Source organism: Coregonus clupeaformis, chromosome 12 (genome assembly GCF_020615455.1).
Source record: "Coregonus clupeaformis isolate EN_2021a chromosome 12, ASM2061545v1, whole genome shotgun sequence".
Classification (NCBI taxonomy): domain Eukaryota; kingdom Metazoa; phylum Chordata; class Actinopteri; order Salmoniformes; family Salmonidae; genus Coregonus; species Coregonus clupeaformis.
In genome coordinates this window covers 47788939-47813650 of record NC_059203.1, presented here as the reverse complement: position 1 = coordinate 47813650, position 24712 = coordinate 47788939, and the positions used below count along the sequence as shown (strand labels likewise).

Below are 24712 nucleotides of genomic sequence, written 5' to 3'. Positions count from 1 at the left end.
AGGTCAGTCTAACCACAAGGCCAGAGTTGGTTGATTTGTTCATATTAGTTAACCAAAAATCTTTGCAATTCTTCACAGATTCATTGGGGCACACACACACACACACACACATATAGACAGACAGACCCCCCCAAAAAAAAAAAAAAAAAAAAACACTGGTGCAGCCAACTTGATCCTTATATTTGTTTGAGTCAAAACATAATTTCCTGTAAAAGACATATGCAGCTGTAGTATAGAATTAATTTTTTTTTATCAACTACTGTAAACACATAATATGCCAAGATGAATTATCAATGTATTCGACAATTCATTTGATATTTTGCATTGATTACTAGGCCTACAGTATTTTTCTAAACGAATGCCCAATTTCATTTTGTGCGTATGCGACCGCTGCTGCAGAGCGTGGGGTTTCCCATAGCTGTTTGCAGGGTTACCGCGCCCATCTCGCCGTTCGGTGGCAGGGTGAAGAAGAGAGTGACTACTAAGAAAGGGCGGCCAAACAGGCTTGTATCATAGACTACGACTAAGGGGAAGTGGCTTCTAAATGAAATATAAATCGGTCAAAGACAGTTGTGGAAACCGATTATTGAGATTACCTGTACTTGTGACTGATCTGTGTCCCGTCATCAGCAGGGAGTGGAGTAATTGTTTTCCCGGGTTGGTCCAGGTTGTTGAAAAAACTCGGATTTGGATTTGCAAACTAGCGGTTCACGGGTGTTAGTTGATGCGTGGATTGGAGGTGTACACCGTTAGCTACCTTTTCCAGTCAATGCCAAATAAAAAAAAGCCAAAACCAACTGAGAAAAAGGTAAGGGATTGTGCAATGTTGTAATGCAAAAATACATAGTGGGATTATTGGCCGATTTGTTAGATTAGCCTGCTGCCCGGTGGTGGGGTCGTTGGCTAACGAGCGTTAGCCGAGAGAGCTCTGCGTGCTTTCCAGCTGACCGTGCTAACTAGCTACGTTACGGATCACAATTTCAGAACGTGCATTGAAAGACCGCCATACCGTTAGCTATGTTACAGTATGTATTTAGCTACAATGACTGTACAGTAGCCTACCTATATTTTCCAGCCTGAGTTCTTTGCAGGGCCAGGGGACGTGTTGGACCCATGAGAAACGGACATGGTAGCTAACTAACGTTCCTGACAGCAAACACTTGGACAAGTCTTTAACCAGCTAATTTAGCTAGCATAGGTATTCAATCAGTTAACTACACCTATATCTACCTACAACAGTGTTGCCCAGCTAGCTTCATTTCCATTAAACATATTAGTCGTGCTTTCTTATCCCTAAAATTAACTTAAACTAAATTTCGAAAGAACCATATTTCATTGTTTATTAAACGCAGTTACTTGTTAGCCGGCTAACATATTTGAGATGACGACCATGGCCTAAATGCAAGCACTAGGTAGCTAACGTTAATTTGGAATCTGAGTTGTCAGTTAGTCAGGCTAGCTAGTTATTTATATTGGGCCCCGATCATTTTTATGGTCTGTGTTCAAATAAATTGAGGCATTGTTAGGTATCCCCTTTTGGTAAAGTATGACCACTTTTTCGACATTACATTTGATTTGGCAACCCACACAGAACGTTAGCTAGCTAGCTATACAGTTAATTAACGTTAGCTAGCTAGATGGCTGTTATAACACTAGCTGCTAGTTGACAAAATCAATTTGTGCCATTTATACCCCACCTTAACGGTAGCACAATTGTTTTTGTTGGCCCTTGTGGTGTACATCTTAATCAAATTAAATGGCTACTGCTGGCTTTAACGACACGGCTACTAGCTAACAAGGTAATTGGATTTTCTTGGCCGGCAACACTCGCTAACTCCTTTTAGGTGCTGGAGTAGCACACGTCCAACACGGGGGCGACTGTTCCAGCATTCTATATTACATTTTGCGGGGTCTTTTCTGTTTGATTCTTGTATGCCCCCTCTTTCTGATAATCCACAGCGCACCCTCCTCAAAACGTCCCTTGTTGGATACTGTAGCTAGCTAGTTGGCTAGTGAAGTGTGGCTGCTGGCTAGCTAACGCGTTAGTAGTATTGAGGTCACTGCTGTTGAGCAGGGTTTGGTAAAACATCGTTAAGATGTACATTCAGGTAATTATGGAAATCCAGATCTACATCTCTGGGCCTCTTCGCATGTTGTATTAAAATATTGAGATTTCAAATTATTTTCACATGTAACATACGATTAAACTAAATCCATCTTCATTGGTAGTTAGCTAGATTTGATTCTTCAACCCTAGTAGGCCTACATCAAGCGGCAGCGAACAAGATGGCGTTTGCTGTCTCACAGGTTTCCATCGATGCAAGATATTAGCATGCCATCGGTTGAGGCTTCAGAGGTGGTCAGTGTTACTGTGGTAGCTACCCTAACTTATTTTACATCAACTTTCAATCCAGCAACAACAAAAAAATCATTCAATATAAATGACATAATAAATCTGGAAGTATACAGTGGAACCAAACCCATGTTTATAGAGAAGAGCAGAGGAGTTCTTGCATTTGCAACATTGTATCAACAGAGTAGTAGTTGTTCAAACAAATAAGGTAGCCTCATCTGATTAACAACAGAGTGCTTCATCAGGTTATTCGCAGGTGACATTCAAATTGGATGCAAGTGGTGCTCTTGCAATGCAAGCAAATCGTCCTACCTCTATATTTGACCACAACAATGTGTCCCTGTGCAGTCAAATGACATCAGAACAGGAGTGTTCCATGATTAATATTTGCACAAAAAACTGTTTGTAAGGCAGGTTTTCAGTTGCCACTGATGGCCTGGTGTCTTGTGAATGTGCACAAATGGTCTGCAATGCCAGGGTGAACTTTACCGCAGGGTGTTTTTTCTATGATACACCCAATTACATGTATTTAATCCAGATAATAATTTTTGCATGACAGAAGGTATGAATTAAACCCCCCACCACCCTTCTCATCCCAGATGTGTTTGTTTAAGCATTAGTTAATTTTGATAAAAGGACATATTCGATAACAATCATGTAAGTATGTTGTGTGGAAGAGACTAATCATACATGCTTTTTTTCTGAGTGGAAAACCGATTCCTGACCTCTGTGTTGGTTGTTGCCAGCTGTTTTCTTGTTAATGGGCATAGATGGGATTAAATATGTACTGTCTGGATTTGAGCTTTTAGGATTACAGGCTTGGTCAGTGATAGTGCTGGTTTGGTATAGGCCTACGTTTGTGCTCTTTTTAGTGCTTTATTATGCAATTACTTGAATGTTTTTACTTGATAAAAGGCAATACAAACTAGGGATGGGTATGAGTACTCGAACGGACATCAGCTCTATCTTTAACCAGAGATTTAAAAAATATAAAATAGTGTAAAACTATTTGGTGGAATGTGCTTTGTGGCTGCCCAAACTGTCAAGTGACATTTTGTCTTGATGACAACATTAATTTGCTTTGATTCTCGTGTTCCATTTGGACATGTGCACAACAAAAAAGAAACCAAGCCAAGCTTCACAGTTCTTCTCTCTAAATTCCATTCCCCTCTGTGTCATTTTTTCAATTGCGTTCGGACCGCTCCCTCCACACACGTGCTGAGTGCACACACAAGCTCCGGTTAGGCCTACAGGATTAAATGCCTATAAAAACATATCTAACTGATGGGATACACAAGCTACATTCCTTGCCAAATGATGACGGTTTTATCACAAATTCAAATCAAATTTTATGTCACGTGCTTTGTAAAAAAACAGGTGTAGAGTAACAATGAAATGGCCCTTTCAAACAATGCAGAGAGGAATAAAATAGAGAAATAATAAAGTAAAACGGGTAATAATAAATACACAATGTACGATAACTTGCCTATATACACAAGGTACTAGTACCGATTGGATGTGCAGGGGTATGAGGTAGTTGAGCTCACAGGAGGTTGGTGGCATCTTAATTGGGGAGGACGGGCTTATGGTAATGGCTGGAGCGGAATTAGTGGAATGGTATCAAATACATCAAACACATGGTTTCCATGGGTTGGATGCCATTCCATTTACTCTGTTCCGGCCATTATTATGAGCCGTCCTCCCCTCAGCAGCCTCCTGTGGTTGAGTAAGATATGTACATGTAACTAGGAATAATTGCATCCCGTCTATTATCAGCTTAAGCTGCTTAGAATACATTTAGAATTGGTTAGCCTAGGCTATAACCCCCCTAAACATAGACAGGTTCCACACTGAAAATATGCAAAAAAAGAAACAAAAGAGCGTATTTTCCTTGAGTGGCCCAGCCAGAGCCCGGACTTGAACCCGATCGAACATCTCTGGAGAGACCTGAAAATAGCTGTGCAGCGACGCTCCCCATCCAACCTGACAGAGCTTGAGAGGATCTGCAGAGAGGAATGGGAGAAACTCCCCAAATACAGGTGTGCCAAGCTTGTAGCTTCATACCCAAGAAGACTCAAGGCTGTAATCTCTGCCAAAGGTGCTACAACAAAGTACTGAGTAAAGGATCTGAATACTTATGTAAATGTGACATTTCCGTTTTTTATATTTTAATAAATTGGCAAACATTTCTAAACCTGTTTTTGCTTTGTCATTATGGGGTATTGTGTGTAGCTTGATGAGGAGAAAAATAAATTTAATCAATTTTAGAATAAGGCTGTAACGTAACAAAATGTGTAAAAAGTCAAGGGGTCTGAATACTTTCCGAATGCACTGTATGTATAACTTTGAGCTGGATAGCCTTTCTTCGCAATAAGTTTATTTTCGTTTGTTAGCATATTTAGCTAGCAGCTTCCATGGAAATTACTTGTGCTAATTATGTTAGCATTCTCGTAATGGACGCCCAATGGGCTTTAAAAAAGTTATTTGGTGCCCCCTTGTGTACTAAGCCGGTAATACAGTACATCCCGGGATGAGAGGATGTTATGACGATATGAAAATATGGAACTGCCTAACCTTAGAATACAGTATATAGATGTAAATATTATTAAACTGACCAGTGTTCAGTGACTATGTACATAGGACAGCAGTCTCTAAGGTGCAGGATAGAGTACCGGGTGGTAGCCGGCTAGTGACGGTGAGATTCTGCTCTGAAAGGTGAATGTATTGTCTGCCTGCATGGAAACAAACACATGATGAAAACATTTATGGTCGAAAGAAACGTGAATTCTAGGGAGCAGAAATGCTATGTTCAAGATTCTGTTCTCATGAGATTTTTTGTCACAACACGTTGGTTGTTGTTATAATGCCCAAACCCCATTGGAACTGCTGCTATTATGGGGAGCAGCAGACTCCGGCTGCCCTCAAGAGACCTCAGAGCAATCAGTAAGCCACAACTCCAGGCTATTTGCCACAACTCCCTGTTTATCATGCAGTCAGCTGACCCTGATCAGGCGCATGAAGACATGATGGGGGGCAGAGAAACTCCTTACAGTTAGGGCTAATGGACAGACTCCAAGAGCATCTAGTTCACCCACATTTTAGAATTTGTTCATTGTTTTCTTACCCTGAGGTAGTGCAGGGAAGAAGTGTGACTGTCCTACATTTAGGCTTGAGCAGCTTCTGAATTGTGTGCTTAAATTGACTCAAAGTAACTTAAAACCAGGCTTTAACATCAAGCTCAATGAATGAGGTCTTTGGACAAATGCCAGTGCAGATTTTAATTACATTTTATCTCTGCCATGATTAGTGGTGACATTCTACGTCCCACATTCTGATACAACAATAATTAGTGCTTTACACTGAATTATAGGTCTAGGCCTAGTGTCTCCCTCCTGATTCATGATGTTAGTCACTCTTCTCATGTTAAGGTTCATTCAATACACAATTTCTTCCTCGATGTCTCTAGGAAGGATGTGGAGGGAAGTAGTCAAGGACTTAAAGGTAGACTTGGCGATATGACGTAGATGCAGAAAGTAAACAGCATATTTATGCAACAACTAAGAGTGTTGAAGCACAAGGCTCAACTTCTCCACTGTTTTGGGGCCCTGGCTACCACGCTCTAACAGTGTGAAGTGAACCCACGCACATACTGTGTGAGTACGACGTCTTGCATCTCGCTCATCTCAATATCTATCTGCGGTGGTCCTCGTGGTAATGTCATATCGCTGAGTCTGCCTTTAACATAGGGATGTGATGATACCAGTATCGCAATATTTTTTCCCATGACAAAAATGAAAACCCGAAGCAGATTCAACTCTTTGGTCATTTAAAAAATCTGCTGTATGTAAAATATTGTGTGCTTTAGCTTAGAAAATAAATACATGTGACTCTGGATGACAACATGTTTGTTTCCAACATTTTGGGCTGTGTTCCTAAAGAAGTTAAATCCGCTTCGTGTTTTGTTTCCTTGCCATGATACTAACGAGCATTGCGATACTGGTATCGTCCCGGCCTTACTTTAACAGTGATACATTTATCAGCAAGACTAGAAGATGAATGTGCAATGACTAGCTAGATATGAGGGCTAGCCAATCGGAGAGGACCTTCGAGGATCAGGTGATAAGTTTAGAGAACATCCTCAGTCTAGCACTCAAATTCTTGGGGACCGTACTGAGTGAAAAACTGTACATGACGTAAGGTGATGGGGTTAGCTAGGAGGAAGAACTGGCTAAAATGAAACTGTTTTTATTATAGTTCTTAGGGATGAGACACATTTTGCTTAATGTTTAAACTGCATATTTCTTTATCGGTTTTCCGTTAAAATGATTGTTTAAAAAAAAAAATGGGGGGGGGGGGAATGATCCACATCAATTCAAAATGTAGAATAATGGTCCTATTGCGTACATATAACCCCTAGGGCTGGGCAATTAAGTTATATCTACCGTAGTCATATACCCTTGAAAGCGCCTCGGTTACGGCATGTTTGTTTGTCTAAGGGTACACTACTGCTTTTTAAATGCAGAAACAAAACCTTCTCTGGAGGTAGTTTCAAAGCGCCACTGAACAGGCATTTTACTTGTCTGTAAAGGAATGCCACTTCTGAAGCGGGACTAACGTCCATCACTAGGCGACCAGAACTGTCAATCAAATAATCTTGAGCTGCCTGTGCACAGACCACGCTCTCCTAAAAAAGTACTTTAAAGTTAGTTAAATAACGTGACTTACCAAGACATTTAGTAGAAAGAAAACACATCTTCCTTTAGGAATCGACTCCTAAGATTCAGTACTTTTGGAACGGAGGAGACTGATTAGTTTCCATACTGCCGAGAACACGAACACTCGAGGGACTGAAAGAGAGGGGAGGGACACATTATAGGCAGGTTGGCCACCAGGCAGGCTGAGTCAGAACCGTGCACTAGGTCTATCTATTGGAATGCTGTATCTTTGCAATTTCTTGGCTTGCAGTGTCTCGCAACTTCAGTAAAGCCGATCATCAATGAATAGGCTAGGATATGTTACGCGTAACAGACCGAAGACTGAACACACACTCGCATCATCAGCGAAGACCAAGAGCAGGCGAGCTAGCTTCACTGTGATTTTGATTTTAGTTCTTATCTTTTAATTCAATGTTTTCATTCATTTCCAAATAGGCTAATCCAATCTTATGGGAATGTGAGGTCTAGACTGTTTCCTGCATTACTGTTACCTTTCACAATGCAGGTGTGTGGATCATCTCTCCATTCACGTAATTTACAGCTTGCTTTTTTTTCTCTCTTAAATGTTATCCGAATTAGGGGGGAAATGTTACTTATGTAATCTGATAGTCATGTTGGTGTACTAGGAGTTATTTGGTAGGCTTTATCTTGGTGCAGTATTTCCCTATAATTCATTGGTTAGATAGTAGGCATCAGTGGCATTTATTTTATTTTACATGTGTAATGCTATTATTCAGCGAAGACTTTAGCGGTTCTTGAAAATGACCTAGGCGGCCTATGTGTTTCCTATGGCCATGTTTGGAATTACTTGACTAATAGGAAGATCAACACTTTAGGCTACTATTTTGGGTAAATTGTGTGTTAAGGTTGCCCTGAAGAGTGTGATCAGATCAGCCTGTATCCATATAAATGAGGTTTTGAACACTTGGCAGTTGGCACCATTGGCTAAACCAGTGAGCATCCAGTGGATTGGGGTCAGCAGGATAACAGCTACTTTTCGGATCATTGTCCAGTCATGTCTTTACAGGATTTTGCTAGAGAGGCTAAATAAAGTGTCTCAGGATTATGTCACTAACATTGAGGTGAGAAGATGGGACCGAGTCAGTAGCACGGTGGTGTGAGGGCAGGGGGCAAGAAAGGCGCTCTGAGTGTATGGGCCTGCTGCACTGGCCAAGCCAACAGAAGGACTGTAATGGAGGCTATGGGAGTGTGGGCCTGCACTAGCCAAAGCAACAGTGTCAGCACTGATGCACTTCTATCTATTACACAATAGTTGTCATGTAGCCTAATGACTACACAATACGTTTCCCTGTGGCGGGAAAGTGGCTACTACTTCCCGAAAATCAGTTTTCTGTCAGAGTTCTTTGAAGAGGACAATAAAGTCCATCGACAAATCGATTATGTGTAATTAGCCTGTTAATTGAAGAGCCACACTGCTTTATTAAAATTTACCCTATCCTTGATGGACGGGTGATTCAATGTATCATATGATGTTTTCTGGAAAAGGTTATTTTGTAACATAAGGACATCTAGCTTTGGTTGTCTGAATTGGGCCATTTCAAATGTGCTTTTACAGTACAATGAGGGGAGGAGATGGTCAACATGATATTGACAGTTGATTACACATTTTCCAAGCCAGGCTATTTTTATTCATGATTTGTCATATACTTATTGTTCATTGTTTAGTACCATAAATAATGTCTGAGGGATGTCAGTTGTTTTCTGAGACTGCGACTCTTTTTTCCTTCCTCTTTCAGATCAACAAGTGTCCCGGCAGCTGGAGCGAGGTAGACATACTAGCAGGGGAAAATGAGTGAACTGGACCAGTTACGCCAGGAGGCTGAGCAGCTCAAAAACCAGATCAGAGTGAGTGTTAATCCCTCCATCTACCATCAATGGGGCAGGAGCAATTGTTCAAAACGTACTGAAATGGTGTATTTCAGCACTATTGGCTCGATTGCAATGAACACACAGAACTTAACCTGCTCCTGCAGGATTTCTTAAAACTCTACTAACGGGAGATTACATGCAGCTGCGGGCTAAACTAAGCTTGATTGCAACGAAAAAACATCAGAATAAAAATGGTAGGCCAGCTGTTCTGATGCCGTTACGGTGTCAAGCCGGCTTAATACTAGAGTGGATATGGCATGGGAAATAGTAATTGTCTGCGTTCACTACTCCCGCCCCAATGAAATAACATCCTATAAGGAACAACGAAATCGAAATATTAAAGATAAATGCAAGACTATGACATACCGTAAAACTTCAATTAATAGCCCGGGCGTTTTACTTGCGTCAATCACTGAACACAACCGGTGCTTATTAGAGACAGGCTTCTAGTTGAGCCAGACGTCTATTTCCTTAACACTAGAAAAGCCTGGCCTCGATACCGCCGTACTTAAGCCATTGACAAGTCTTCTTGACGTCAACATTCTAACGGCAGTCTAAATAAATGTCATATTAGGCCTACGCTATTGCAAAATAATGTAGTTGTGGGACTGTTCCGTTCTCCCCTCGGGTGTAGTTCGTCTGAGGAGGAGAGGTAAATGCCTGGGCCTGCGCACACAAGGTAAACTAGATGAAGGGGGAAGAAATGTGGGGTGTAATGAACTAAAATAACCAGACAACAACCAGATCTCAAGGTTAGCCCTCGGGGGACGTTTAGTAATGTACTTAAACAAAAGAAACAACACCCATAAAGAAACAACAAATCAATCAAATAAACCATTTTATATTTTGCATTTTATATTTTTGTTCAGTATAGTTTGAGCTAGAAAATGATGATCCTGACAGTCTGAGGCAGTGTGCTCTGCAATCATCCTACTCCAACTATTGACAGGGATAATGTGGCATTTCTTATTTGTCAGTATGAATAAAATTAGTGGGTCCTGCCTTGATGACTGTATTAGATTCAGACTACTTGTCCTATAGATTTTTGTAGTCTTAAATTATTACTTGGAATAAACTGATAGCAGGCTGTGTCACAGCTGGCTGTGACCGGGAGACCCATGAGGTGGCGCACAATTGGCCCAGCGTCGTCCGGGTTAGGGGAGGGTTTGGCCGGCCAGGATTTCCTTGTCTCATCGCGCTCTATCGACTCCTTGTGGCGGCCGGGCGCCTGCAAGCTGACTTCGGTCGCCAGTTGTACGGTGTTTCCTCCGACACATTGGTGCGGCTGGCTTCCGGGTTAAGCGAGCAGTGTGTCAAGAAGCAGTGCGGCTTGGCAGGGTCGTGTTTTGGAGGACGCATGGCTCTCGACCTTCGCCTCTCCCGAGTCCGTACGAGAGTTGCTGCGATGGGACAAGACTGTAACTACCGATTGGATATCATGAAATTGGGGAGAAAAATTGGTAGAAAGTTTTTAAAAAATAACGACATCCAAATAATAAGAAATCCCTACCACATTTCTTTCCAATTAAGACATTGCTTCTTCAATAAAGTACAATATGCTACAGCAGGCCTACTGGCCTTGTAGTCCTGTAAGAAAATATAATGGTTCACTATTGAGCGTTCATATTCTACAAATAAATACATCTCCGCTATCCACACAACATATAAAATATTACTCTTAACTACTAGTCTAACCACACAAAAAAATCAATTATAATATAATTTGTGCAACTTTTAAATAAACTTTATTAGTGTACAACGCAATTTGATTAAAAATACAACAGAACTGGGCCTCCCGAGTGGCACAGCGGTCTAAGGCACTACAGACCCGGGTTCGATCACGGGCTGTATCACATCCGGCCATGATCGGGAGTCCCATAGGGCGGCGCACAATTGGCCCAGCGTCGTCCGGGTTAGGGGAGGGTTTACTTGGCTCGTCACGCTCTAGTGACACCTTGTGGCGGGCCGGCGCCTGCAGTCGTGAGGTGAACTGTGTTTCCTCCGACACATTGGTGCGGCTGGCTTCCGGGTTAAGAGGGCGGGTGTTAAGAAGCGTGGTTTGGCGGGTCATGTTTCGGAGGACGCATGACTCGACCTTTGACTCCCGAGCCCGTTGGGGGAGTTGCAGCGATGAGACAAGATCAAAAAAGGGGGTAAATAAACACAATCACGATTTAGTTTCAAATGTGTAGCCTACAGTTCAGTAATGTTTCATTTTCCCCTCTTGATAAGAACTGACCATGTTTTATTAGGACAAGTAAAATCATTAATGGTTTACATAAATTGGAGAAGAAAAAATGTATCCTAGACCATGTCTTCCATTCATACATGTGTAGGGTATGGCTCATTGCCATAGTAGATTTGCTGTGGTAAATGAGGAAATACTATTTCGGTTGTACGGAATGATTGTCAAATAGATAAATCACCCTTACATGTGACTAGACTGGGCACGTGCGTCCTTGTGCGCCGACGCACTCATGTTGATTTTTGTCCATCCACACCAGATGCGATCAGGACACGCAGGTTGAAATATCAGAACTAACTCTGAACCAAGTATTTGGGGACAGGTCGAAACACATGAAACATTCATGATCATTAAGCTAGCTTGCTGTTGCTGGCTAATTAGTCCTGGGATATACAGTGCATTCATAAAGTATTCAGACCCCTTGACTTTTTCCACATTTTGTTACGTTACAGCCTTGTTATAAAATTGATTCAATTGTTTTACCCCTCATCAATCTACACACAATACCCCATAATGACAAAGCAAAGACAGGTTTTTTGAAAATGTATTAAAAATAAAAAACAGATGCCTTATTTACATAAGTATTCAGACCCTTTGATATGAGACTTGAAATTGAGCTCAGGTGCATCCTGTTTCCACTGATCATCCTTGATGTTTCTACAACTTGATTGGAGTGCACGTGTGGAAAATTCAATTAATTGGACATGATTTGGAAAGGCGCACACCTGTCTATATAAGCTCCCACAGTTGACAGTGCATGTCAGAGCAAAAACCAAGCCATGAGGTTGAAGGAATTGTCCGTAGAGCTCCGAGACAGGATTGTGTCGAGGCACAGATCTGACGAAGGGTACCAAAACATTTCTGCAGCATTGAAGGTCCCCAAGAACACAGTGGCCTTCATCATTCTTAAATGGAAGAAGTTTGGAACCACCAAGACTCTTCCTAGAGCTGGCCGCCCGGCCAAACTGAGCAATCGGGGGAGAAGGGCCTTGATCAGGGAGGTGACCAAGAACCTGATGGTCACTCTGACAGAGCTCCAGAGGTCCTCTGTGGAGATGGGAGAACCTTCCAGAAGGACAACCATCTCTACAGCACTCCACCAATCAGGCCTTTATGGTAGAGTGGCCAGACGGAAGCCACTCCTCAGTAAAAGGCACATGACAGCCCGCTTGGAGTTTGCCAAAAGGCACCTAAAGACTCTCAGACCATGAGAAACAAGATTCTCTGGTCTGATGAAACCAAGATTGAACTCTTTGGCCTGAATATCAAGTGTCACGTCTGGTGGAAACCTGGCACCATCCCTACGGTGAAGCATGGTGGTGGTAGTATCATGCTGTGGGGAGGTTTTTAAGCAGCAGGGACTGGGAGACTAGTCAGGATCGAGGGAAAGATGAGCGGAGCAAAGTACATAGAGATCCTTGATGAAAACCTGCTCCCGAACGCTCAGGACCTCAGACTGGGGCGAATGTTCACCTTCCAACAGGACAACGACCCTAAGCACACAGCCAAGACAATGCAGGAGTGGCTTCGGGACAAGTCTCAATGTCAGAGCCCGGACTTGAACCTGATCGAACATCTCTGGAGAGACCTGGAAATAGCTGTGCAGCGACGCTCCCCATCCAACCTGACAGAGCTTGAGAGGATCTGCAGAGAAGAATGGGAGAAACACCCAAACACAGGTGTGCCAAGCTTGTAGTGTCATACCCAAGAAGACTTGAGGCTGTAATCGCTGCCAAAGGTGCTTCAATAAAGTACTGAATAAAGGGTCTGAATAGTTACACTACCTGTTCAAAAGTTTGGGGTCACTTAGAAATGTCCTTGTTTTCGAAAGAAAAGCAATTTTGTTTGTCCATTTAAAATAACATCAAATTGATCAGAAATACAGTGTAGACATTGTTAATGTTGTAAATGGCTATTGTAGCTGGAAATGGCTGATTTTTAATGGAATATCTACTTAGGCGTACAGAGGCCCATTATCAGCAACCATCAGTCCTGTGTTCCAATGGCACGTTGTGTTTGCTAATCCAAGTTTATAATTTTAAAAGGCTAATTGATCATTAGGAAACACGTTTGCAGTTATGTTAGCACAGCTGAAAACTGTTGTGCTGATTTAAAGAAGCGATAAAACTGGCCTTCTTGAGACTAGTTGAGTATCTGGAGCATCAGCAATTGTGGGTTTGATTACAGGCTCAAGATGGCCAGAAACAAATGACTTTCTTCGGAAACTCGTCAGTCTATTCTTGTTCTGAGAAATGAAGGCTATTCCATGCGAGAAATTGCCAAGAAACTGAAGAACTCATACAACGCTGTGTACTACTCCCTTCACAGAACAGCGCAAACTGGCTCTAACCAGAATAGAAAGGAGTGGGAGGCCCCGGTGCACAACTGAGCAAGAGGACAAATACATTAGTGTCTAGTTTGAGAAACAGACGCCTCACAGGTCCTCAACTGGCAGCTTCATTAAACGGTACCCGCAAAACACCAGTCTCAATGTCAACAGTGAAGAGGCGACTCCTGGATGCTGACCTTCTAGGCAGAGTTGCAAAGAAAAAGCCATATCTCAGACTGCCCATCTTTTTAATCTTTTCTGTTTATTGGCCAGTCTGAGATGGCTTTTTCTTTGCATGAAAACATACATGAAATGAGTTTGAATAGGAAATATAGCAAAATGAATAGGAAATGTAGTCATTGACAAAGTTAGAAATAATGATTTTTAATTGAAATAATAATTGTCCTTAACTTTTCTTTCGTCAAAGAATCCTCCATTTGCAGCAATTACAGCCTTGCAGACCTTTGGCATTCTAGTTGTCAATTTGTTGAGGTAATCTGAAGAGATTTCACCCCATGCTTCCTGAAGCACCTCCAACAAGTTGGGTTGGCTTGATGGGCACTTTTTACGTACCATACGGTCAAGCTGCGCTCACAACAGCTCAATAGGGTTGAGATCCGGTGACTGTGCTGGCCACTCCATTATAGACAGAATACCAGCTGACTGCTTCTTCCCTAAATAGTTATTACATAGTTTGGAGCTGTGCTTTGGGTTATTGTCCTGTTGTAGGAGGAAATTGGCTTCAATCAAGTGCCATCCACAGGGTATGGCATGGCGTTGCAAAATGGAGTGATAGCCTTCCTTCTTCAAGATCCCTTTTACCCTGTACAAATCTCCCACTTTACCACCACCAAAGCACCCCCTGACCATCACATTGCCTCCACCATGCTTGATGCCATCACTCCTCCAGCATCTTTTCATTTGGTCTGCGTCTCACAAATGTTCTTCTCTGTGATCTGAACACCTCAAACTTCGATTCGTCTGTCCATAACACTTTTTTCAAATCTTCCTCTGTCCAGTGTTCTTTTACCCATCTTTAATCTTTTATTTTTATTGTCCAGTCTGAGATATGGCTTTTTCTTTGCAACTCTGCCTAGGTGGTCAGCATCCCGGAGTCGCCTCTTCACTGTTGACATTGAGTCTGGTGTTTTGCGGGTACTATTTAATGAAGCTGCCGGTTGAGGACCTGTGAGGCGTCTGTTTCTCAAACTAGACACTAATGTATTTGTCCTCTTGCTCAGTTGTGCACCAGGGCCTCCCACTCTTCTTTCTATTCTGGTTAGAGCCAGTTTGCGCTGTTCTGTGAAGGGAGTAGTACACAGCATTGTACGAGATCTTCAGTTTCTTGGCAATTTCTCGCATGGAATAGCCTTCATTTTTCAGAACAAGAATAGACTGACTTGTTTCAGAAGAAAGTTATTTGTTTCTGGCCATTTTGAGCCTGTAATCAAACCCACAATTGCTGATTTTCCAGATACTCAACTAGTCTCAAGAAGGCCAGTTTTATTGCTTCTTTAATCAGCACAACAGTTTTCAGCTGTGCTAACATAATTGCAAAAGTGTTTTCTAATGATCAATTAGTCTTTTAAAATGATAAACTTGGATTAGCAAACACAACGTGCCATTGGAACACAGGACTGATGGTTGCTGATAATGGGCCTCTGTACGCCTAAGTAGATATTCCATTAAAAATCAGCCGTTCCCAGCTACAATAGCCATTTACAACATTAACGATGTCTACACTGTATTTCTGATCAATTTGATGTTATTTTAATGGACAAAAAAATTGCTTTTCTTTTGAAAACAAGGAAATTTCTAAGTGACCCCAAACTTTTGAACGGTAGTGTATGTAAATGTGATATTTCCTTTTTGTTCTTTTTTATAAACTTTATATGGCAGTTGGCAACCAACTTTAAGGTGCATTACCACCACCAACTGGACTGGAGTGTGGACCTCAATTAGTCTTTCAAGCACCCAGGTGGGTATATGTTCCTAAAGGCGGGACTTGCAGCGCGTCAAGCATCAAAAATAGAACCAAGTTCTATTTTAGCGCCTGGCTATGCAGACGCTCGAGAGCAGTTTGGATGAAATGATTGAATAACATGTATGTGTAAATGTATTTTGCTCGCGCACGCAACGCCGGCGGTGTGGTCAGCATTTTCGTCTGCTCAATAAGCAAGATTAAAATGTTCCGATTAATACCCACCAGAGGTCGAAATCCTCTTGCAATCAGGATTTAAAGATAACCCCGGCATCTGTGTTATGGAGTGGTAAATCGGTGCCGGATGATAGTTGCAATTGAGATTGGATGATTTTATCACGTATTGATTGTTTAACGAGACATCAGGTAGCGATAATCTAGTGGCAAGCAGTTGTTGCAATTGGCCATTTTGCTCTCATAATAGTCTCAACAGTGTCATAACAAAGCTACATGATCTTGAACTTATTATTTATTAATTACATTTGTGTGATGGTTAATTATCGTCCTACTTTTTCAGGATGCCAGGAAAGCATGTGCAGATGCCACACTATCACAGGTAAAAAAATAATTGTATATGGGCTCTTTTACCTAGGGATATTCAAAACATTCAACACAATCTGCTATTGGTGGCATTATGTAACAGTCTTTTTGTGTTTTGCAGATCACAGCTAACATTGATCCTGTTGGCCGTATTCAGATGCGCACAAGACGGACACTGAGGGGACATTTGGCTAAGATCTATGCCATGCATTGGGGCACTGATTCCAGGTAAACCCAAGTATACTTTTATAGTGTCTTTCACAAACTATGAGTTTTTGCAGTGACAAATAGTTGAATGACTCCCGTTGTCAAATGTAAAAGTTGGTATGGTATATATTTATTTGTATGACCCTTGGCATGAATTGGTGATTCTATGATTCCACATGATATACAGTAGTCCTAGTGGGAGAGTGTTAAATATATCAGTGGGTGTTATGACTAAGCATGTGTTGTTGCTATTATTGTCAAGTTACAAGGCAAAAGCAGTCTTGATAAATTGCTTTTAGTTTGCTATTCTATTTCATGCAGAATGTAGTTATTGTTTGAAAAAAAACAATGTATACTTTCTATTTCTTATAGGGAAACTGTTATTCCATGACCTTACATGTTTCTACTCTTTCTCACAGGCTCTTGGTCAGTGCTTCCCAAGATGGTAAACTCATCATTTGGGACAGCTATACCACGAACAAGGTCATACTTCAGTGGTTCACCTTTCATTGCTTTGTACTATACATTTCCATTGCAATTATAGGCGTTGAATTCAGTCCCTTCAACCATTCTACTTCAGTTTTTTATTCGCCTACGCACCTGTTATAAGAGATTATTACTTCAGGTGTGCATAGGTTTCATGTTTTTTGATCACCTCCTTGCAGGTCCATGCCATTCCTCTACGCTCTTCCTGGGTCATGACCTGCTCATATGCACCTTCAGGAAACTACGTGGCCTGTGGAGGTCTGGACAACATCTGCTCCATCTACAACCTGAAGACACGTGAGGGGAATGTACGTGTGAGCCGGGAGCTTGCTGGACACACAGGTAGAGACTACATTTTCTGTTTGGTGGCAGGGTTTTTCTTCCATTTGTTTTCCTATGAAATCCTTATCTTTTGTTTTCTGCTACTTAAAAACTGCTGTGGGAAAATTTCTGGATTTCTCAAGATTGTTTTTGTAATGCACAAATGATATCTCTCAATTCCAGGTTATCTGTCCTGCTGTCGCTTCGTTGATGACAACCAGATTATTACAAGCTCTGGAGACACCACCTGGTAAGTAAAGGAATTACTCCCCCTCCTGTAGGAACGCTGCGCTCTGTCTATTTTCAATACTACAACACTGTTCATTTTCCTAAAGTGGTTTAGATGTGCATTCGGATAGGAGCTCATGCTTCTTGTTTGACTAGATGTTGTTGTTTTTTACAGTGCGCTTTGGGATATTGAGACTGGCCAGCAGACAACCACGTTTGCTGGGCACAGCGGTGATGTCATGAGCCTCTCCTTGGCCCCCGACACAAGGCTATTTGTCTCGGGTGCTTGTGATGCCTCCGCCAAGCTCTGGGACGTCAGAGAGGGCATGTGCAGACAGACCTTCACTGGGCATGAGTCTGACATCAACGCCATATGTGTAAGGGCAGCATCCTTTATCAATACTTAAATCTATGCACATGTATTGCCTATTAGTGTATTTTACATAATTACATTCAATCAAAATGTATACATTTCACTTTGATTCAAAATATATTTGATATACAAATTATTATAGTTACAGTGAGGGGAAAAAAGTATTTGATCCCCTGCTGATTTTGTACGTTTGCCCACTGACAAAGAAATGATCAGTCTATAATTTTAATGGTAGGTTTATTTGAACAGTGAGAGACAGAATAACAACAACAAAATCCAGAAAACCGCATGTCAAAAATGTTATAAATTGATTTGCATTTTAATGAGGGAAATAAGTATTTGAACCCCTCTCAATCAGAAAGATTTCTGGCTCCCAGCTGTCTTTTATACAGGTAACGAGCTGAGATTAGGAGCACACTCTTAAAGGGAGTGCTCCTAATCTCAGCTTGTTACCTGTATAAAAAGACACCTGTCCACAAAAGCAATCAATCAGATTCCAAACTCTCCACCATGGCAAAGACCAAAGAGCTCTCCAAGGATGTCAGGGACAAGATTGTAGACCTACACAAGGCTGGAATGGGCTACAAGACCATTGCCAAGCAGCTTGGTGAGAAGGTGACAACAGTTTGTGCGATTATTCGCAAATGGAAGAAACACAAAAGAACTGTCAATCTCCCTCGGCCTGGGGCTCCATGCAAGATCTCACCTCGTGGAGTTGCAATGATCATGAGAACGGTGAGGAATCAGCCCAGAACTACACGGGAGGATCTTGTCAATGATCTCAAGGCAGCTGGGACCATAGTCACCAAGAAAACAATTGGTAACACACTACGCCGTGAAGGACTGAAATCCTGCAGCGGCCGCAAGGTCCCCGTGCTCAACAAAGCACATATACATGCCCGTCTGAAGTTTGCCAATGAACATCTGAATGATTCAGAGGAGAACTGGGTGAAAGTGTTATGGTCAGATAAGACCAAAATCGAGCTCTTTGGCATCAACTCACTCTCACCGTGTTTGGAGGAGGAGGAATGCTGCCTATGACCCCAAGAACACCATCCCCACCATCAAAACTGGAGGTGGAAACATTATGCTTTGGGGGTGTTTTTCTGCTAAGGAGACAGGACAACTTCACCGCGTCAAAGGGATGATGGACGGGGCCATGTACTGTCAAATCTTGGGTGAGAACCTCCTTCCCTCAGCCAGGGCATTGAAAATGGGTCGTGGATGGGTATTCCAGCTTGACAATGACCCAAAACACACGGCCAAGGCAACAAAGGAGTGGCTCAAGAAGAAGCACATTAAGGTCCTGGAGTGGCCTAGCCAGTCTCCAGACCTTAATCCCATAGAAAATCTGTGGAGGGAGCTGAAGGTTCGAGTTGCCAAACGTCGGCCTCAAAACCTTAATGACTTGGAGAAGATCTGCAAAGAGGAGTGGGACAAAATCCCTCCTGAGATGTGTGCAAACCTGGTGGCCAACTACAAGAAACGTCTGACCTCTGTGATTGCCAACAAGGGTTTTGCCACCAAGTACTAAGTCATGTTTTGCAGAAGGGTCAAATACTTATTTCCCTCATTAAAATGCAAATCAATTTATAACATTTTTGACATGCGTTCTTTCTGGATTTTTTTGTTATTCTCTCTCTCACTGTTCAAATAAACCTACCATTAGAATTATAGACTGATCATTTCTTTGTCAGTGGGCAAACGTACAAAATCAGCAGGGGATCAAATACTTTTTTCCCTCACTGTAAATATAGTCAGTTATATTATATCCTTTACTGTTGTCTCTAGTGATGGTGGAAAAAATCGATAGTTACATATCGCAATATTATTTTGGACGATATTATGTCGATACTTTGACGGCTGTGCCTGCGCCAAAACTCTGTTATTTTTCATCCTATAGCTTGTTCTCATCATCTTTTTAAATAGTGAGAACATGTTTTCAGCACTTATTTCCATCACTAATCAAAACTCATTTTCTCATGCTCTTGTCTCTCTGCTGCAGGCATATAGTGAGCATTATGTTTGGAACATCAAATCACAATAAAATCGCGGTATTGAATCGCAATACATATAGAATCGTGACAAATGCAATACATATCGTATCGGCACCTAAGTATCGTGATTATCGTATCGTGAGGTCCCTGGAAATTCCCAGGTCTAAGAGTCTCGGTAAGTAATTATTGTGTGATCTGATCTGTGCTTTACAGTTCTTCCCCAATGGCAATGCCTTTTGTACGGGCTCTGATGATGCCACCTGCAGACTCTTTGACCTTCGTGCCGACCAGGAGCTGATGTGCTACTCGCATGACAACATAATCTGTGGAATCACCTCTGTTGCTTTCTCCAAGAGTGGCCGTCTCCTCCTGGCTGGATATGACGACTTCAATTGCAACGTGTGGGACACACTGAAAGCTGACCGTGCTGGTGAGTCACTGATAACACTCCTAAGCAGAGGTTGCAATAACGCAGGATATTTTCATGCATACAAAAGCGGGGGGAAATATTTTGCTGCATTTTGTAAACTCCGATCTAAAAGGCCTCTTATTTAAAAATGTACTCGGCTTCAGTCACAGTTCACTCCAAATCATAAACTTTTCTCCGGTGTCGTTTTTTTCTCCGGTCGTAAGATTAACTTCAAGCAACTTTCATTTTAAGCTAATTTACTTGTGTGGCTGCTAGCCAAATAGTGTTGCACTTTTATTGTCATCTAATGAAAACGTGAAGAAAATGTTTTGGGGTGTGAAGAAAATATAACCGTTGCAGGCCCCTGATCGCTCTAATGAAGCAAAAATTGCAGGTGAAATGTTTTAAACGCTGATTTCTGAAAGCTAATGCGACACCTGCGGAGACTTCTCTTTGCACACCAAGCATGCATGTCTCAACGTTTATCTTGTGCACATATTAGTCAAACACAGCCTGTCCTGGAAATGTTTTATTCAAAATAACTAACTTAGCTACCACAATAAACTGATGTTTCAAGCACATTTTAACGTATCTATAATGTCAACATAATGAAACTGCATAATTCCCAGCATCCTAGTAGATCCCCAGCACAATAATAATATGCCATTTAGCAGACGCTTTTATCCAAAGCGACTTACAGTCATGCGTGCATACATGTTTGTTTGTTTTTTCACAAAAAGTCCTTTGATTAACACTGGTGCTGTTTTAGGTGTGTTGGCTGGACATGACAATCGTGTTAGCTGCCTGGGAGTCACTGATGATGGCATGGCAGTTGCAACAGGATCTTGGGACAGTTTTCTGAAGATCTGGAATTGAAACCTGAAGGTGCTTTCCCTTTTTAGTATTGCTCAGCCTTAGCTACTTGTATACAGTGCATTGTTCAGTATAGTTCAACCCTGACTCACTCTTTGCCCTTTCTTTCCTTTTTTTCCTTTTTCAGATGTAATTTTGAACTCCAAAGTTGACTGGAAGACCATTACAACAACTTGAGAATGTAAAATTTCACAGCATCTTCTTCAACACCGTTTTAAACTGACTTGGAAACCACAAAAAAACGAAGGGAAACCAATGCCTTTCCTACACAAAGAAGAGCACAATTGTTTATCACATAGTTTAAAAGTTTTCCTGTGGTATCAAATCCAAAACTTGTGCATTCCTTCTTGGACCATTTTATGTTACCTTGAATGAGAAAACAACACTATCATCCCATGCAAATGTATGTGTCTTGAAAGCAAATGTTGGAGCATAATTGTACAAATATTTAACTTTTTTTGTGTGTTTTTTGTTGTTGAAGAATTCTATTCTCTGAAGGTTTTAGTTTTATTCAATGGCTTTCGTTTGTCGTGTTTCCTCAGTGGTTTTAGATATGTTTAAAATTTAAAGCTTTTCATTTTAATCCAATTTAATCATGTAAGAAAGATGAGACAAAATAACATGAAGAAAGCATGAAAGCAAAAGCTTGACCAGATTACATTTGCAGCTTTCAGAATATTTCTATGATGTATTTATATACTAGCGGTTTGTTTAATCACAGCTTTTTTGCACACACAAAATTAAATGTGCTTCTCAACTAATACTGTTAACTAACCAAGCACATGCTATAAATTGTGATGAATGCTCATTCCAATGCAAAAGGGTACGAGTAACTTAATTTCAGTTGACCCCTTAACTCAGTCTTTTGGTATTTGGGTGGGGAATAGGGATTTAGGGTGGGTTCTGTTATTTTTGGGGCAAGGCTGGATTTAGTTAAATGGGTGGGGGATTTTTTGTGTCCACTTCTCAGTGAGAGACCTCACCAGACTAAAAGACAGACCCTTCCTGTGCTTGGAACTGCATTTGCTATTCTGTGAATGAAATGTACAAATCAATGTCTGAAAATAATGATCTGAAATGTCATATTTCTTTGGTCTGCCATGGGTTTAGGCGTGCATGCTGTAGAATTGCTTTCCAAGGTGCAAAGGCCCAAGTCAGTCTGTCTTTTTCATAAGGATAGTAACCTGTTAACTATAATTTGAACTTTATTCAAGTTATTTTTGGCTAGACTCTGTATACATTTATGTACTTCCACTGGCAAGGCCATGCACCAGATAATTAAAAGTGAAGAATGGATTTCATATTGACTGCAGACTCTGTGAAATATGCTTACCAGTTATAATGCCACTTTTTATAATAATTCATAAAGGAATGATTGTGTGAACCACCCAACAGAGATCACAATCTCACTTAAAACATTTCACAACCAATGGAACAAAAACACATTCTCAGATTTCTGTCCATACTAAAACATTTTGTAATATTTTCTTTCTTGGTCTTTTAAATAATAAGTCAAAAAGCATCTGAATGACAGATCATTTTTTTTCACTGTATACAGAAGCACTTTCTTTAATAGTTGTGACACATTTTTCACTTTTCTTTTTCTGCGATGATGTACAATAAATGTGATGTATTTGTGTGTGGCCACAAGTAAAATTAATTGCAATTTAATTGAGATGGATTCCCTTTTCTCTTTACATTGATAAGATAGAGCTCTGCATCCTTGTACTCTTTTCACCTTTTGTATTTTATTTCAGTATGTTGGTGTTCCACAGCGAGCTGGATGCAAGATAGATACTGTACGAAAATGTACTGTTATTGGAAAATGTAATAAAAAGCTGTTCTCTTAACTTATTCTCGGACTACTTTAATATAAATGTTTTCTCTCCCATATGTACATTTACTATATTGCCTGAGTGCAGAAATTATCCTTGCAGATAATTAGATAAAAGAACCCTACACAAAACATGCACATTCCAAAAAAAACAAATTAGTAGCACAGTAGGCTACCTAATTAGCATGTTTTTACATTTCAATGTTTCAAGATTCAATGTCACATGCACAAGAACCATGAAATGCCTTTCTTGCAAACTCAAAACCCAACAATGCAATAATCAAGAACAATGTATTAATAGAAAGAAACACGAGGAATATGAAATATGAAATACACAGTGCCTTCGGAAAGTATTCAGACCCTAGACTTTTTCCACATTTTGTTACGTTACAGCCTTATTCTGAAATGGATTAAATATATACTGTACCAGTCAAAAGTTTGGACACACCTACTCATTCAAGGGTTTTTCTTTATTTTTACTATTTTCTACATTGTAGAAGGATAGTGGAGACAATCTATGAAGTAACACATGGAATCATGTAGTAACCAATAAAGTGTTAAACAAATCAAAATATATTGATTTATATTTATATTGATATATATTTACCTATTTGCTTATTTGAGCTGTTCTTGCCATAATATGGACTTGGTCTTTTACCAGATAGGGCTATCTTCTGTATACCCCCCTACCTTGTCACAACACAACTGATTGGCTCAAACGTATTAAGAAGGAAATAAATTCTGCAAATTAACTTTTAACAAGACACACCTGTTAATTGAAATGCATTCCAGGTGACTACCTCATGAAGCTGGTTGAGAGAATGCCAAGAGTGTGCAAAGCTGTCATCAAGGCAAAGGGTGGCTACTTTGAAGAATCTCAAACATAAAATATATTTTAGCTTTCAGCTTGTGTATCGCAGATGTGGTGCTGTGAAGCTTGTCGAGTTCGAAGTATCTGCTGTAGTAGTCCACTGTTATAATGTAGTCCTCATTGTTTCAGGTGAACAGATCGGTTGCCACGACCTGCCAGGGTCTGTCTGGGATACGGTGAAGTAACATTGGCTCTTTGATGTTTGAGGGGCGTCATTCAAGACAGATGGGGCATTTACCAACCATGTCCTCTATTTGTTTGCAGATTCCGGGCCAAAACAAAATGTCCCGTGCTCTCTGTTTGCACTTTTCCATGCCCATGTGTCCACATGGATCTTTGTCAAAATCTCTTCTCTGAGACTGGTAGGAATGATGATTTTCTCTCCTTAGAAAATGATTATGTTTATCTGTGATAGTTCGTCACGATGGTTCCAGAACTCTGAGACGCTCTGAGGGCATTTTCTCCTCTCCTCAGGCCATCCTGACTGTATGACTTTCCTCAGCTATGTGAGTTGTCTTTTTCTGTTTCTGCTCGGATTTCCTTCAGTTTTGTGTCACTAACTGGTAAGTTGCTGTACACAGTGTGCACCTGCATGTCCATGCCTTCACTTAGGCTGCTGTCCTTGTAGGTAAGACACTTCCTGGAGAGTGTGTCTGCGACAGGGATGTCTTTGCCTGGACGGTGAGTGATTGTGAAGTCATATTTTTGTAGTTGAAGAATCATTCTCTGTAGCCTTGGCGGGGCTGCGGCTAACAGTTTCCTCATGATTGACTCGAGGGGCTTGTGGTTGGATTCCACAATGACTTGTCGTCCATAGACATACTGATGGAAATGCTTACATCCGAACAGAATGGCGTTCAGCTCCTTTTCGATTTGAGCGTAGTTGAGTTCACAGTCTAAGAGATTTGGAAGCGTAGCCGATGGGTTTTCCTTCTTGCAGTAGCACTGCACCTAGTCCATACTTTGACGCGTCCACCTGGAGTCTGAGCTCTTTGTTGGGGTCGTAGTAGGCAAGGATTGGTCCTGGTTCTCTCTTGATCAAGTCTTTCACTTTCTGGAA

The 24712-nt window shown here is 41.2% G+C and overlaps 1 protein-coding gene across 1 annotated transcript; it reads left to right on the top strand.

The window, feature by feature from the left end:
* The first annotated feature begins 417 nt into the window (after nucleotides 1–417).
* gnb1b (guanine nucleotide binding protein (G protein), beta polypeptide 1b) lies at nucleotides 418–22797 on the top strand. The gene is made up of 11 exons (XM_041892766.1): nucleotides 418–808; nucleotides 8826–8934; nucleotides 16031–16069; nucleotides 16175–16281; nucleotides 16680–16743; nucleotides 16926–17088; nucleotides 17251–17317; nucleotides 17471–17672; nucleotides 19879–20095; nucleotides 20844–20959; nucleotides 21075–22797. The coding sequence occupies exons 2-10, from the start codon at nucleotides 8878–8880 to the stop codon at nucleotides 20948–20950; spliced, it is 1023 nt and encodes a 340-aa protein (XP_041748700.1). The 5' UTR covers nucleotides 418–808; nucleotides 8826–8877; the 3' UTR covers nucleotides 20951–20959; nucleotides 21075–22797.
* The last annotated feature ends 1915 nt before the right edge of the window (nucleotides 22798–24712 follow it).

Bases quoted from the DNA above. Each gene is read 5' to 3' on its own strand.
- gnb1b (XM_041892766.1), top strand. From the start codon at position 8,878: ATGAGTGAACTGGACCAGTTACGCCAGGAGGCTGAGCAGCTCAAAAAC. The intron at 16,282-16,679 runs GTAAACCCAAGT...TCTTTCTCACAG, and splicing joins CATTGGGGCACTGATTCCAG to GCTCTTGGTCAGTGCTTCCC. The intron at 17,673-19,878 runs GTAAGGGCAGCA...TGTGCTTTACAG, and splicing joins CTGACATCAACGCCATATGT to TTCTTCCCCAATGGCAATGC.